Source organism: Phyllostomus hastatus, unplaced genomic scaffold (genome assembly GCF_019186645.2).
Source record: "Phyllostomus hastatus isolate PE091 unplaced genomic scaffold, TTU_PhHast_1.1 phas_contig_34, whole genome shotgun sequence".
Taxonomy (NCBI): Eukaryota; Metazoa; Chordata; class Mammalia; order Chiroptera; family Phyllostomidae; genus Phyllostomus; species Phyllostomus hastatus.
In genome coordinates, this window is record NW_025333857.1 from 41259122 (window position 1) to 41273096 (window position 13975).

At 43.3% G+C, this 13975-nt stretch overlaps 1 protein-coding gene across 3 annotated transcripts in view; it reads right to left on the reverse strand.

Moving 5' to 3' along the window:
• The window catches only part of FRMD3 (FERM domain containing 3), a 264153-nt gene that overhangs the window by 85319 nt on the left and 164859 nt on the right, over positions 1 to 13975 (reverse strand). For all 3 annotated transcript variants that reach the window (XM_045840802.1, XM_045840803.1, XM_045840801.1), the window contains exons 4-5: positions 9134 to 9212; positions 2747 to 2844 (exon numbers count right to left, since the gene is read on the reverse strand). In XM_045840802.1, the coding sequence (XP_045696758.1) occupies positions 2747 to 2844; positions 9134 to 9212 (177 nt within the window). The remainder of the gene's footprint in view (positions 1 to 2746; positions 2845 to 9133; positions 9213 to 13975) is intronic.

Below are 13975 nucleotides of genomic sequence, written 5' to 3' on the forward strand. Positions count from 1 at the left end.
AACCCCAAGAGCTGAAGCGAATGGATGAGTGCCATCGGGCGATGGCAAATAGAAAGGGTAAGCCTGGCAACGGCATTTCCCCTGGTGTGGAGAGGACTCGTTGCAAAAGAACTTGAGGTAAAGGACATGATGGCTTCAGGGCCAGCTCCTTGAGGAGCCTTCCCTGACTGCCCTTGCTGAACCAGGGGCCCTCCGGAGGAGGTCATAGCGGTGGGGGTGGGCGGTGTCTCTCTATTTAGCCATTAGCACTCATCTCAGTATCTATTTACTTGTCTGTCTCCCCACCCCACCCCCAGGGACTTTGTATTACAGTGCCTGCCACCTAGCCGATGTTCAATAAATGCTTAGAGAACAAATGAATGAGGTAGTGAACCAACCACTTTCTCCCAAGTATAGGAATAAAGCATACATTGGTGTAATTAGGCAAGTGTCCTGGTTCACTTAACATATTTAGTGGAGAACTTATGCCCAGCACAGGGGTATTACAGTGAAATGAGCCACCCAGAGACGCACTTTCCATGAAATTTAGGTTCTGCATGGTGGGAGTAGGAGGGAGGATGCATAATAAATCCAAAAAAACAACAAGGTCATTTCAGACCTAAGTGCTTAAAAGACAACAAAATGGTTGTGTGAAAGAACATTGTGATAATGGGCAGGAGGAAGGCTACTTTAGTAGTCCGGGAAGACTTCTAAGAGGAAGTTACCTCTGAACTGAGTTCTGAACATCTGGTAGGAGCCACCGAGCCACAGGGGTTGAGTACAAAAGGCAGAGGAGATAAGAACAAGAATCCCACCCTGTTGCTGTTCTGTAGAAAGAATGGGAAGGCTATTTTTACTGAGAGAGGACAAAAAGAGACCCCGAGGGTCCTGTGTGTTCATGTTGCAATTTGCATTTATGAAAGAAAAGGCGTGGCATGTGCTGAATACACCCGTGTGTTCAGCGTGTACAACTGGCAAAACCCGAGGCGGCTGCCTGTTTTTTATGCACTCAGAATACAGGGAAGCTGACAAAGCTCCTTCAAGGAGCAGTTCCTACAAAGCAGATCTTTATCTGCATCTGTAATGATCTCTTATCTGCATTTGTAATGATCTCTAGAGCTGCTGATGAATTGCCTCAGCATCAGAGAACATCATGAATTGCTTTTACTGGATTTGCTACAAATGGCTCATGGACACCACTGCATTTTTGAGCTGAAAAGACCTTTTTAGGTCACTAGTCCATTTGCAACCCTACTCTCTACACAATGTGTGTGTGTGTGTGTGTGTGTGTATGTGTGTGTGTGGTCAGTGAGAACAGCAATGAGGCCTCACATAGGGCTCCATCATTGGGACCCTGGATGGAGCCTCTGTGACTTTATTTCAGACATAAAACAGGATGGAAAATTTCCCATTACAGACCCATATTGAGCTTGCCTTTGAAGAACTGACCATTACTCACTAATACCTAAATGTGTTCTGAAATCCTCACATGTGGGCTGGCTGCTTGGATTAGCATCGATCCACTTTCCCTACAAAGATAATACTCCCTGACTAGGAACTTGCTGTCTTCACGGGAATAGGGAGGAACTATGTACGAGCTTTTTACCTCCCTTAGCTCTGATGTAAGAGAGGCTGCTTTTGGAAGCACATGCCCCACCTTCAGACAGTTGGAAGGACCTTTCCCATCACGGTATCACTGTTGTTCTGACTTTAAACATGAATATCTCCAAGGGTTTCAACACCTCTGCTAAACTCTGCTATGCAGCACTAGTGTGCTCCCAGGGGAAGAGGAAAATCAATGCAGACACATTCTTTAGAATTCTCAGAGAGCACACACCCGGAAACAGGGTCCTCCACGGAATTATCTCACAGCACAGAGCATCCATAGGGACATGTCTGCCTATCCACATCCCCTGGACAATGAGAGTCTCTCTCTCTCTCTCTCTGTCTCTCTCTCTCTCTCTCTCTCTCTCTCTCTCTCTCTTTCTCTCACCTCTCCCCTAAGCTGTGAATGAAGAAGCTTGGGACTGTCATCAGCAGATAATTGTCATTATTCCAGATCCTTTACAAGACTGACATGCTCACTTGGTTCTTGTTTCTCTTTCTGTTCTCCCACCTCCCCTCCCCTCCCTTCCCTCTCCTCTCATAAACATGTTATTAGCATTCATGCTCAAATGGCTGCATCACCTGGGTCCTTCTAAACATCCCCTGTGCCAGCTGCCTCCCAACTGACCCCACGGGAACAGAACACCTGAGTCATATGGCAGACTGTGAGCCTAATGCTCTCCTTACCACCCTACGTGACTAGAAAAGCTGAAGAATTAGATACAGTGTACATGTACCCACATGAATAAATGTGTGGGTGTGTGCGCACACGTGTGTGTTTTGACATTTCATTCAAATGTCTGAATTTACCTCTACCTTCCTGGACATAGTCCCCCCTTAGAACACTCATTAGGCCCCACAGCTGGCGGTGGGAGCTGCGAGCATGGAACACCCCACTGGCCTTCAGAGCTTCTCATGAAGTTGGGCATTCTGAGCTCTACCACAGGGCTTTGGGGGCCCCTTGTTTTTGCAGAGGCCCTGTGACCACCGCAGCCCAGTCTCCCACCAGGACCCCAGGGGCTTGTGAGGGAAGATAAGCAAGGGTCTGTTGCTGAGGACCCAGCCCTGCCAGGCTCCACACCATGGACACGGGTGGCCAGGCACAGGTGGGGCAGGAGGGGAGCTCTGAGCAGCCAAAGCTCTAGAGCCCAGTTCAACTCACCTTGAACAATACAGGCACCCAGGTAGGCAGCATCGGAGAAGGAGCAGAGCAGGCGACCATGGAAAATGTCTCTTTTAATCTGCAGGTACAAAAGGTACCTGCAATACAAAAGGAGAGAGTCACCCTAAGTTTTGGTGAAGGCCTGGGAGAGGTGGAAGGACTGTGTGTGCTTTATCCACCTCAATCACCTCACCGGAGCACCACCCAGCTCCAAGGAGTCTCGGAGACTTGCCAAGCCCCTGGGGAGGGCAAGCGGAGGGAAAGGGAGGGAGCTTCTGAATTCAGGAAATACGAAGTGTCTGTGTCAGCTTCCAAAGCTGGGTGATTGGCCCTTTTCAAATAAACACAAGAAGGACCAAGGAAAGCGAAGGGCCAATAGCCACTGTTCCTGGCGGGAAGTCCCTCCCACATAACGCCAACCACGGTCACTATCACCACCGTCACCCGCACCTCTGGTACGTGCTTCCCAAGCTCTGTGGGAAACAGCGTCAGGAAATGGATTCAATTCGCGTGCAGAGACTAGTCCGCAGGGCACAGACTCGCATTAATCAATCTCAAAATGACTTCATGATGAGGCCAGAAAGCCAATGTATCCATAACTAGAGCTGTCATCTATTTGGTGTCCTCCCCCTTCCTATAAGCACAGCAAACTCAGATGCCTACAGGGCCAGGCAAACCTGGTCATGAGTGGCCAGCTGGCGGAAGAGGCCGGGGACGCAGCATAGAGCGCTGGACCCCGTGAAGGGGCCAGCCACCACGCAGCTCCAGCCCCAAGCTGCTGCAGAGAAAAGCAGGCCAAAGGCACCAGAAAATCAAGGAGACTAGACTTAGAAGTTGTGAAAAAAGGGGGGGCTACCTGGGCAAGCACCACTGAGTGTGACTCAATGACTGAAAGTGACCACGTGGGTTGATTATAAGAAATTCCTAACTGAAGGGGTTATGGAGGGAGGGCACATTCTAAGGCCTAGACAATGGATTCATCTCCACCTCGAGCAAGCCCTGTCCATTGTTTTTGCACATCGAGAATAACATACTTAAAATGTCAGAGTGATCTCTTCTCCAGACTTCCAAAAGTAAACACCCAGTAGGGCGTAAGCCCAACATCCCTCATTGTCATGCTTACCCGCATACCTCCATGAACAATGTATGTGAAATGTTCACTGTCCTGCTCCCACCAATGTCAAAGAAACATGTCTCTCTCTCCATTTTACTTTTCATCCAGTCCTAGAGATTTCCATGCTTTGCTTTCTCCCACCTCCTTAATCTGCCACCAGTGGATTTCGTGGAAACCTTTCCTGTGTCTTCCCCTTTGATTCTAACACAGAAAATAAACTGCAAAACCACTGTTCTCTGGAACATTATCTCAATCCCTTGAGATTTTGCTTCTGGGACTAGCTCCCAAAACCTTGGCTCATCATAAACTCTTTAAACCTTTCTTTAGGTTAGAAATTTCTTTCATTGACAAAGTAAAATCCTGTGAATTTTAAATGTTGCAACAAATTTTGTTTTTAAAGATACTGTAGTGCCAAACAAAAAAGTCCACGTGCGCCCAGTTCAGCCAGGGGAGAGGGACATGCCAGGGTGCAAGCCCAGGCCAGGCTCACTCTGTCTGTCCCTCTCTCCTCCCCGACGACCAGGCCCCTCTGCAGACCTCCTTGCTTCTCTGGGCCAGGTGGATCCCTTCATTCTAGAGACTCAGACCTGGGTCTCTTCCTTCTGACTAAAGTAACGTTGCAGATGTGTGCAGATTCCTTTTGTGGTTATTTTAGAGTTTAAGTCAGAGATCAACCTTTTTACTTGGGATGGGGTGGGGACACCACTCAACCAGTCTCAGTAACCACTTAATCCAACCTTCATGCAGCCTGTGATTTGTCATATGCACAACCCCATTTATTTTATTTTATTTTAATTGTTGTTCAAGTATAATTTTCTATCTTTTACTCCCAGCCCAGCCCACCCAACCAGCCCTCCCCACCTCCCTCCCATTTCCACCCACCCCTAGTTTTTGCCCATGTGTCCTTATACTTGTTCCTGTAAACACTTCCCTTTTTCCCCTGAATCCCCTCCCCTCTCCCCTCTGGACACTGTCAGCCTGTTCTCTATTTCAGTGTCTTTGGTTATATGTTGCTTCTTTGTTTGTTTTGTTGTTTAGGTTCCTGTTAAAGGTGAGATCATATGGTATTTGTCTTTCACCGACTGGCTTATTTCGCTTAGCACAACCCCATTTTAAGAACAAAGAAACAGAGGCTCAGAGGGGTGATTAACACTGAGATCACACAGCTGCTGCCAGTGGAGCTTATGGATTCTGGGTGCTGGTCCCTGAGAGCACACTGGACATGGAGAGGGCTCAGTGGTCACTGCTGTTTCCATGCAACAACTCTTTATCCCACATCTGCTTGTGCTGGGCACTGTGCTGGGAACTGTGGACATGGTGGAGGCTCAAAGAAGACTCTCTGTCCCCAGTTTTGTGTGGCATGTGTGCAGGGGATAAAGGTGGTCCCCAATAAGTTCCCTGCCCAGAGTTTGGTGTGCATTTTGTCAGAGGAACAATGTTATACTTGGTACACAAGAACCCCGAGTAGCTCCTGGAACCCATGCCTCTCCCACTTGAATGAGCACACGTGTCACCTGGAGGTCCTGCTGGACTCTGATCCCTGACTCAGAAGGTCTGGGTGGGGCACAGGGACCCGTATTTCTAGTCAGTTCCCTGGTGATGCTGGGCTGAAGGTCCATGGAGCACACTTTGAGTGCTAAGGTTCTAAGCCACAGGTTCTCAGCCCTGACTGCACATTAGAATCACCTGAGGGAGCTTCTGAACAATACCTATGCTGGGGACCCTAACCTAGACCCAGTGAAATCAGAACCTGCATCCTCACAGAAAATGTTGATGAGTGTTCACAGCAGCATTATTCAGAGCAGCTAAAAATGAAAAAGCCCAAGTGATCATCAACTGATAAAAAGATAAAAGCAATGTGAATGCCATGGAATAGCATTTGGCCATGACTCACACTACCATATGGATGAACCTTGGAGACATTACACTAAGTAGAAGAAGCCAGTCATGGAATACCACATGTTCTGTGATTCCATTTATATGCAATGTCCGGAACAGGAAAATCTATGGAGACAGAAAGCAGATGAGTGGCTGCCCGGGAATGACTGTTCACTCAGGTAAGGGGCTTCCCACCGGGGTGACGAAAAAATGTTCTGGAATTAGATTTCGGTGATATGGCTCAGCTTCGTGACCAGCCAACCGCACTTGAATGTATACTCTAAATCTGCCAAAAGAAACAAATACTTCTGAAGATCCAAATTAGCTTAAAATAGTGGTTCTCAAATTTTGACATGCTTTAAAATTATCTGGAGGGCTTATGAAAATGCAGATTGCTGGGCCTATCCCAGGTCAAAGGCAGGGACCAAATACCCAGGCGATGTGGGTGCTGCTGGGGTGGACATCTCACTGCACAAACAGGTCACACAACACTTGAAATGATCAAATCTTTCCTTTTTTAAAGAATGTAAACAACCAGACCAAAGACTACCAAGCTTTCTTTTCTACTTGCTAACTGTATGCATTGAACAGCAAGCATTCCTTTCTACTCTTTGATGAGTTTAAAAATAAAAAAATAAAGATTCAAATGACTATTTACTGCTGAATGAGAAGTTTCGGTTCTAATCCCATAAATCAGAAATCAAGTTTGACACGAGATTCCCGAGAAAGGAAACATCAGCCCTCACAGCAGCCGGGCATGCCTGGGCCCTTCTTTATTTCAGAGATCTGCAGAGATAACGGTGGGTTGCCGTGGGTTCAACATAATCCTCTGAGCCTTAAAAATGGCTTCAGGTGCAGGCACTCATTTTTTTTAATACAATAGCCACTAAAAAATAATGATGATGGTGCGTCTCCCTTTGGTGTCACACCTGCAGGAAAGGATTATGCAACAAAAGGATCTGGGACGTACGTCATTGTGCCACCATTAATGATATTGCTTCTCTACCTGGCCTAAATTTAAACATGGTTCCGACTAAAAAAAATAAAACCAACATACTTTGATTACATTTAATCATATACACTACAGCATTTACAAAATAAGAGGATTGTAAGATGATGGCATAAATGGAGAGATAAAGAAAGATAAAAAATGATTTCAAATATCCTTGTTAGTGACCATTTTTTGTTGTTTTCCTATTTCAAACCTGTCCTTTCTCTCAATGTTTCTTTACCCCTAGACATGGTCATGAATGTGATCGTAACTTCTTATACAGTAAATTCATCTTAAATTTTGGATTAATCTTACAATAAAAGAATTTTTCATACAAGAAAAGCTAAACACTTCCAAAACAGGGTTTAAGCCCTAAGTACCTGGGTCATTCCACAGCTTTTAGATTGGTTTTGAACACTAAGGATGGCACTGACTAAGAAAAGTCCATCTCTACTGTGCAAGGGCTGAGCATTGTCTTCATTTCCTTCAGAGACATAAAAATGTTCATGATTTTCCACTACTCATACCTTAGTTATTTAGTCTAATGCTTGTGAATACTAGCAAATTTAATTGAGAGGGATTTAACTAGGGGTATTAGGTAAAACTTTCTTCTCTTTTACTACCAAATGGAACATTTGACATGTATCAGTTTTTATCTTCCAGACAAGAGTATGAAGAAAACAAATGACAAAAGTGAACCATTCTGGTCCCTGGTGGATCTCCCTAATTATACTGTTAGCACCGCCTAGAGAACAGGACAAATCCCTATCTCTCTCTCTCTGCCATATATATACATATATATACATATATACATGTATATATGTATATATATGTATATATACATATATGTATGTATGTATGTATATGTATATATACATATATGTATGTATGTATGTATATATGTATGTATATGTATGTGTATGTATGTATATGTATGTATGTATATGTGTGTACATATATACGTGTATATATATATATATATGTGTGTGTGTGTGTGTGTGTATTTTTTTTGGTAATTCAAATAGACCCTGTACCCTGGGCTATGCAGAGAGTAGGAACTGAAGAAGAGCTTATTAAATAAAGAATACCTTTTTGAGCTATCAGCAAGCCAAACATTGTATAATTCCATTGACATAAAATGCTCAGAACACGTAAAGTCACGGAGACAGAAGTAGATTAGCGGTTGCCAGGGGCCGGGGGAGAGGAGACTGAGCAGTGCTTGCTACCCGGTACAGTGTTTCCTTGTGAGGTGATAAGAAAATGCTCTGGAACTTGGCAGTGGTGATGGTTGCTTCATGTTGTGAATGTACTTAATGCCAATGAATTGTACATTTCAAAAAAGTGAAGTCAATTTATATTATGTGATTTTTACATCAAATTTAAAAAACACAGCAGGCCAGATTGCAAAATACTAACTGCCACTTATAATGACCATTACTTATGTATTTCTCCTTTCCAAACCTAAACCCTGCCCCCACCAAAGCACAAACCTCACTAAATGGTTGCACATCACTTCATAATAGAGAGCGGAACCATCTGCTCCCTTCAAACGTCACCTCAGTGCCATTATGGTCAAGCTTTACCAGGCATTCATGGATAATGAGAAGGCAAAATATCCAAGAATCCAGTACATCTCCCTGCAAATAATGATCAATCAGCAAACTGCACTTGTTTCTCTGTTGCATTTGCACCCGTGTGGGTTATTCTGAGAGACGATTATGCAGTGAGATTTGCAGTCACCAAATCAGAGCCTCATCAATAGCTAAGCACAGAATGGTCCTCCCCATCCACCGAATTGGCCCTTTCAGGACCTGCTCAGCTGCACTGGCCCAGGCTGTTCATGGAAGTAAAACCCCCAGAAAGTGGACTGAATGTGGCCCCAGCAGAGGGAGACAAGAAATGGGGAGGCCTGAGAACTAGAAAATTCAGAGTGCTGGGCTGAGAGGAGCCTACAAAGAGAGGGGAAGCTAGCCTCATCATCAGTCATTTAGCAAGTGGAACAGGGCAAAGACAAACAGTCCATTCTATCAAGTGATCTTTTCTCTCCCAGAAAAGCTTAGATCCAGAAGATATGCCCCAGGGGCTTCTCCCACTATGAATTTTCCCATATCCTAAAGACTCATCTTCCATTTATTTTTAGCACCCCACTATCAGATGTTTTCAGAGAGCACCTCCTCCTTATAACTGCTGCTTTGTTGTGCAGTTAATTACACTCCCAATGATGAGCGTTTGAAAAATCCTGAGACAATTAAGTGCGAGAGAAGCCTTCCAAGCCAGAATGCTGAGCTGAGCACCCACTTCCTTGAGACATTCAGCTCCAGACTGGAGGCACATCTAGCCTGGGAGACTCGGAGGCCCTAGCTGGTTAAGGGAGCACGTTAAATATAAAACAAATGAAAGATACCTTGTGAGCTCTTCTTTAATCTTCAGGGGTTCATGTGGGTAGAATTTCACTCTAAAGCACATGGTGTATGGTGGATGAGCTGAAACATCATAAAGAAAAGGCATGAGAAAAGCAGCAAAACCATGGACTCAAACACACACAGGAAAGTCAGCTGTGAAGCCTTATAGTCTGGCTTGGGGGATGGGGTCAGGGTGAGGGGGATTTTTCTGGATGAAGCAGGTATTATGCCCAAGAAAACAAAGCCACTGTGGAAACAAAACTCAAAATTCTCAACAGGACACCCAAGCCAAATGCAGGCAGGATGCAGGAGACCTAGTCCGGCAGCACGTCTTTCCACGCCAGGGCTCCCCTCACTCCTCCATTCTCTCGGGGTCCCAGCTTCAGGCAGCAGTCTCTCCTGCAATTCTTCCCACCCCATCCTGACACACTGAGCATAAGCACCATTTAGGTTTTTGGCCTAATAAAATATCCTTTAGGCCTTGACGTGGAAAAATGTCACTGCACGTGACTAGCTTTCCCAAAGCAATGGTGACAGTGAACTAAATTTGAGATATTTAAAATGGAGTCAGCCATGCACAGGTCCTACTTTGTATATCTTTCATATTATTTTAGTGTTATCTATCTACGAGGCAGTTATATGAAAATAAATATTTTTATAAGTTGCTGATCTGCCTAAATCAAGATAGTACTATGCAGCCCTGGCCGGTGTGGCTCAGTTGGTTGGAGTGCTGTGTCGTAAACTGCAAGGTCATGGGTTCAGTTCCTGGTCAGGGTACCTGCCTAGGTTTCAGGTTCAATCCCTATTGGGGCACATTCAGTAGACAACCAATCAATGTTTCTTTCTCTCCCTCTATCTCCTCTGTCTGGAATCAATGAATATATCGTTGGGTGAGGATTAAGAAAAAAAAAAGATAGTACTATGCAGGCTGAAACTATGGTTGAGATCCATGATTCTGGAATGTTCTAATTACATTAAATATCCAGAACTTAATGACCAGCTAAGGGGATTCTACAAGGTTTCTGACACTTTTAATTATAAGACCACTGTTGACTTGTAGTATTAACCTAAAAAATGTACGCAAGCACAGTAAAATGCATGCAGATTTCAGGTAACATATAAAATGAGCATCTTACAATCAAAGAAATATGATGGTTGGTATTACTATCTCTACAGATCTAACATACCCACCCATTTCTCACCTTTGTATCAGTATGGCTACTTGGGATCAGCTCTGAGTCTCCATCTATGAAACAACATCCTACTCTTCCCCAAACCTCTGTTCTTCCCCAAATCCCTTTTCATTATAAACAGGGGTTAAATCACCAGCCAGCTCTACAATGTCTGGGGCTATTCTGTATGCAGACAAATTCTTTAGGTAAAAACGTCTATTGGCATGAAATAAGAATGTATAATGAGGATAATTTAATAAGGAAAACAATTCTTAAAAATAATTTGAAAGAAAGCACCCAAGTCACAGGGAAACAGCAGTATCTTGCTGGCTATCTCAGCAAAGAAAAACTGATTAAATATACACACACATGCACACATATGTCAGAGCTCTCAATTCAATGCTCTGCTTCCCCACCAGGAGCTAGCAAACTTCTTAGCTGATTCGGGGGCTCCTAACCCAACCCTGTGTTCCCTAGATTTAAGAAAGGAAACACTTTTCTGGAACACAAGGAGAAAATGGACACCTCCTACACAGCAACAAAACATGAAGAAAAAAACAAGTGATTCTTAAATCTTTCATGACACCTAGAAATTCAGTTTCACCTCACAATATTTTATCTTTACATGTTCCCTAGATTTCTTTAAATTGTTTAAACCATCACCTTTAAAAAATTAAAACTAATGAGTATTTTATTATACAACCCAAGGATTGTCCCTATTAGAAAGGTTGAAGAGATTTTGTAAGGGAAGAACAACAGAGCAAAAAAACAGAAATAACATAAGGAAGTTTTTTCCTTCCTTTCATTAAAGTTCTCAAAATTATACATGTTTAAGCACAACCAATGAAGGAAGATAGACAGGTGGGGGAGGGGGAGAGAAAGAGAGAGAGAGAGGCCATTCCCTTTCACTTTCCTTCATTTTGTTTCTATTTTTTTCCCCATCTGTACCTCAGGTCCCCACCCCACCTCAAACTTTCCACCACTATTAATGACTTTGTCTATATTCTTGCAGCCCTTTTACATCTTCATCCAAATACATGCCAACATGATTACATATGTGAGAGATTTTTTTATAATTTAGTCTCACAAGACAAGATCATACTACAGATGTTTCTCTTGCTTTTCTCACTTAATTCTATATTCTGCCCACCCCTCTAGGATGGTAAAGGTCTATACTAACTGCATAATAATTCATACTATGAATAAACCAGAATTTACTCCACTACTTCTGCTCTTCTTTTATCATCATTCAGGTTATTTCCATCTTTTTGCAATTCAAACTATATAAATATATATACACACATGTATACTTATAAAAGAATAAATGTATATTTGTTTACATATTTGTACAAGGACATATGCACAAGGATATATATTTATAAAATATATAATTGTGTATATATCATTGAGTACTTGTGTTTTTATTTCTATAACACGGCCTTCCAAAATTTGAACTGTTGGGTCAGTAGGTATGGGAACATATCTTAAAGAGTCCAAAACAATAAAGTCACAGAAGAAGGTCCCAAGCTAAAGCTGCCATTTTTTTCTCCCACCTCGTCAGCCTGCCTGTTTACCGTGACCCAGGCTGGCTCCAACAGTGATCTGAGCTCACTGCACTCATCCCAAGGATCAGGTAGTGAGGCTCACAGGCAACACCCCAGGCAGCATCTTTGAGGACCTCTGACTGTAGAAGTGCTTCCACCCAGTCATCCTTGTTCCAGGACCTTGAGCTCCAGAATGGTCCGATGCTTCTCCTACATAAAGAGCTCTTCCATCCTTTGAAAATGGTTCTGATGGTCCTTCTGAGTCTTCTCTAAAATAAACATCCCCAGTTCTTTTAACTGTTCCTCATGTGAAACAGTTTTGAGTGCCCTTACCTGGGCATATTCCTGCCTACTCTGCATTTCCTCAAGCATGGTGTCCCAGGGTTGCCACATCTGCTCAGGTAAGGGGACTATCACCAGCATCACATTGGACATAATTGTTACAATATTGGACATAACCATCACATAAACCTCTGAAGTGTTTTTCTTTCAGAGTCATCCAGTATCAATGACCCCAATAAAAGAAGGAGTTTCCCTGTAAGGAAAGGAGCACCTGATTGTCACATAGTGAACCACAAGCAGCACCAGGGACCAGTACTGACAAGAAGCTCAACCCCATTGCCCAGGCCTGAGGAAGTGGCAGCAGGCTTCTCCTTGAAGAACTCACTCGAAGGACTAGATGCAAAATTATATTATAAAGCAAGCGGTAAAGCTGATGAAGTCTTCTTCACAGAGTTGGAACAAGCTAAAAAAAAATAAATAATTTCCCCCCCCAAATGTTGATCTAGTTATTGATGACAAGATTTATGAGGGCATGGACCTATATGTCTTATTCAGCTTTTTATCCCCAGAGCTTATTACTGATAAAAGATTGACTCTCCACCTGTCTGGTTGAATGAATGAATGAATGAATGATCCCCAATATTTCAGGGAAATGTCAAGAACAGCCAGCCCTTTTATCACATTCACCCCATCAAAATATTTCCATAGTCTGAGTTATCATGGCGATTTCCAGGGTTTTTATTTGAAAATTGATGGTCATACAGCTCAACTTCTGTCCTTCAATATTTGGAACAAATTTGGGGACTCTAGGGTTGGTTAGAATAGCTACTTCTAGAGAAAGGATTAATTAATTAAATCAACAAATACTTCTTGGGTACCCACTGGGTACCAAGCACAGGTTTAGATATACAAATAATAGCAACTATAAAGAGAACAAAATTCTGTCTTCATGGAAAACACATTCTGGTGGGATTTTATATACAGATAAAAAATCAAAATAAATAAGATATATAGGACATTCAAAGGTAATAAGTGCTATGAAAAACAATAAAGCAAAAAGAATGTAAGTGCTGAGAAAATACCACCCCAACTTCTGTTCCCTTTTTTCATCCTGACTATAACCAAATCCATGAAAGTAAGCACAATTCTATTTTCTACCTTCTAGAAAACCAAATAAGAGATAAATCTAATCATTTAAGATTTTAAATTGTTAAACAAGAAGATGGGAAAAAAGTCACCCCCAAATATGTTGGCACTGGTTTGGGATCAAAATCCCAGCTTCTGAGCACTGGCATGTACCCTATCAGCTGCATGAATGCTGAAAAAAGAGACTCCCTGGTCAACAGCTAGCATTCACTCCCTGGAACACGTCTAAGGTCACAGTCCCCTTGTGGAGATGAGCTTGTCCTCTTCTCCAAACATCTAAGTGTCTCTTCCATTTCAGCATCCATGTCTTCTTATTCTTAAACTACAGAGAGAGATGAAGTAAAGGACGACTCTTATCTGCGCCAAACATTTGGTGCATAATCAGTATTTACACATATCTAATGAAGGACTTATCTGCAGAGCAGGAAGCACCTGGCATGGAGGTAACACGTGGGCAATAAAACCACACTGTACCCTGGGGCCCCACCCCGATCGTGTCGTCATGGGCAGCCACTGTGCATCTCCACCAGACTAGACAGCACGGTCACCCCATGGGGGAAGACACTGCAGAGCATCTCCATTGTGGAACTGAAGCTCCAGCTGCAGTGACAGAGACACATGAGGTGGTGACATCCCCAAATTTCCCAGCGGATGAGCCCCTGAATTTTGAAGGGGACTTCCAACAGTGACCTTGAGCAAG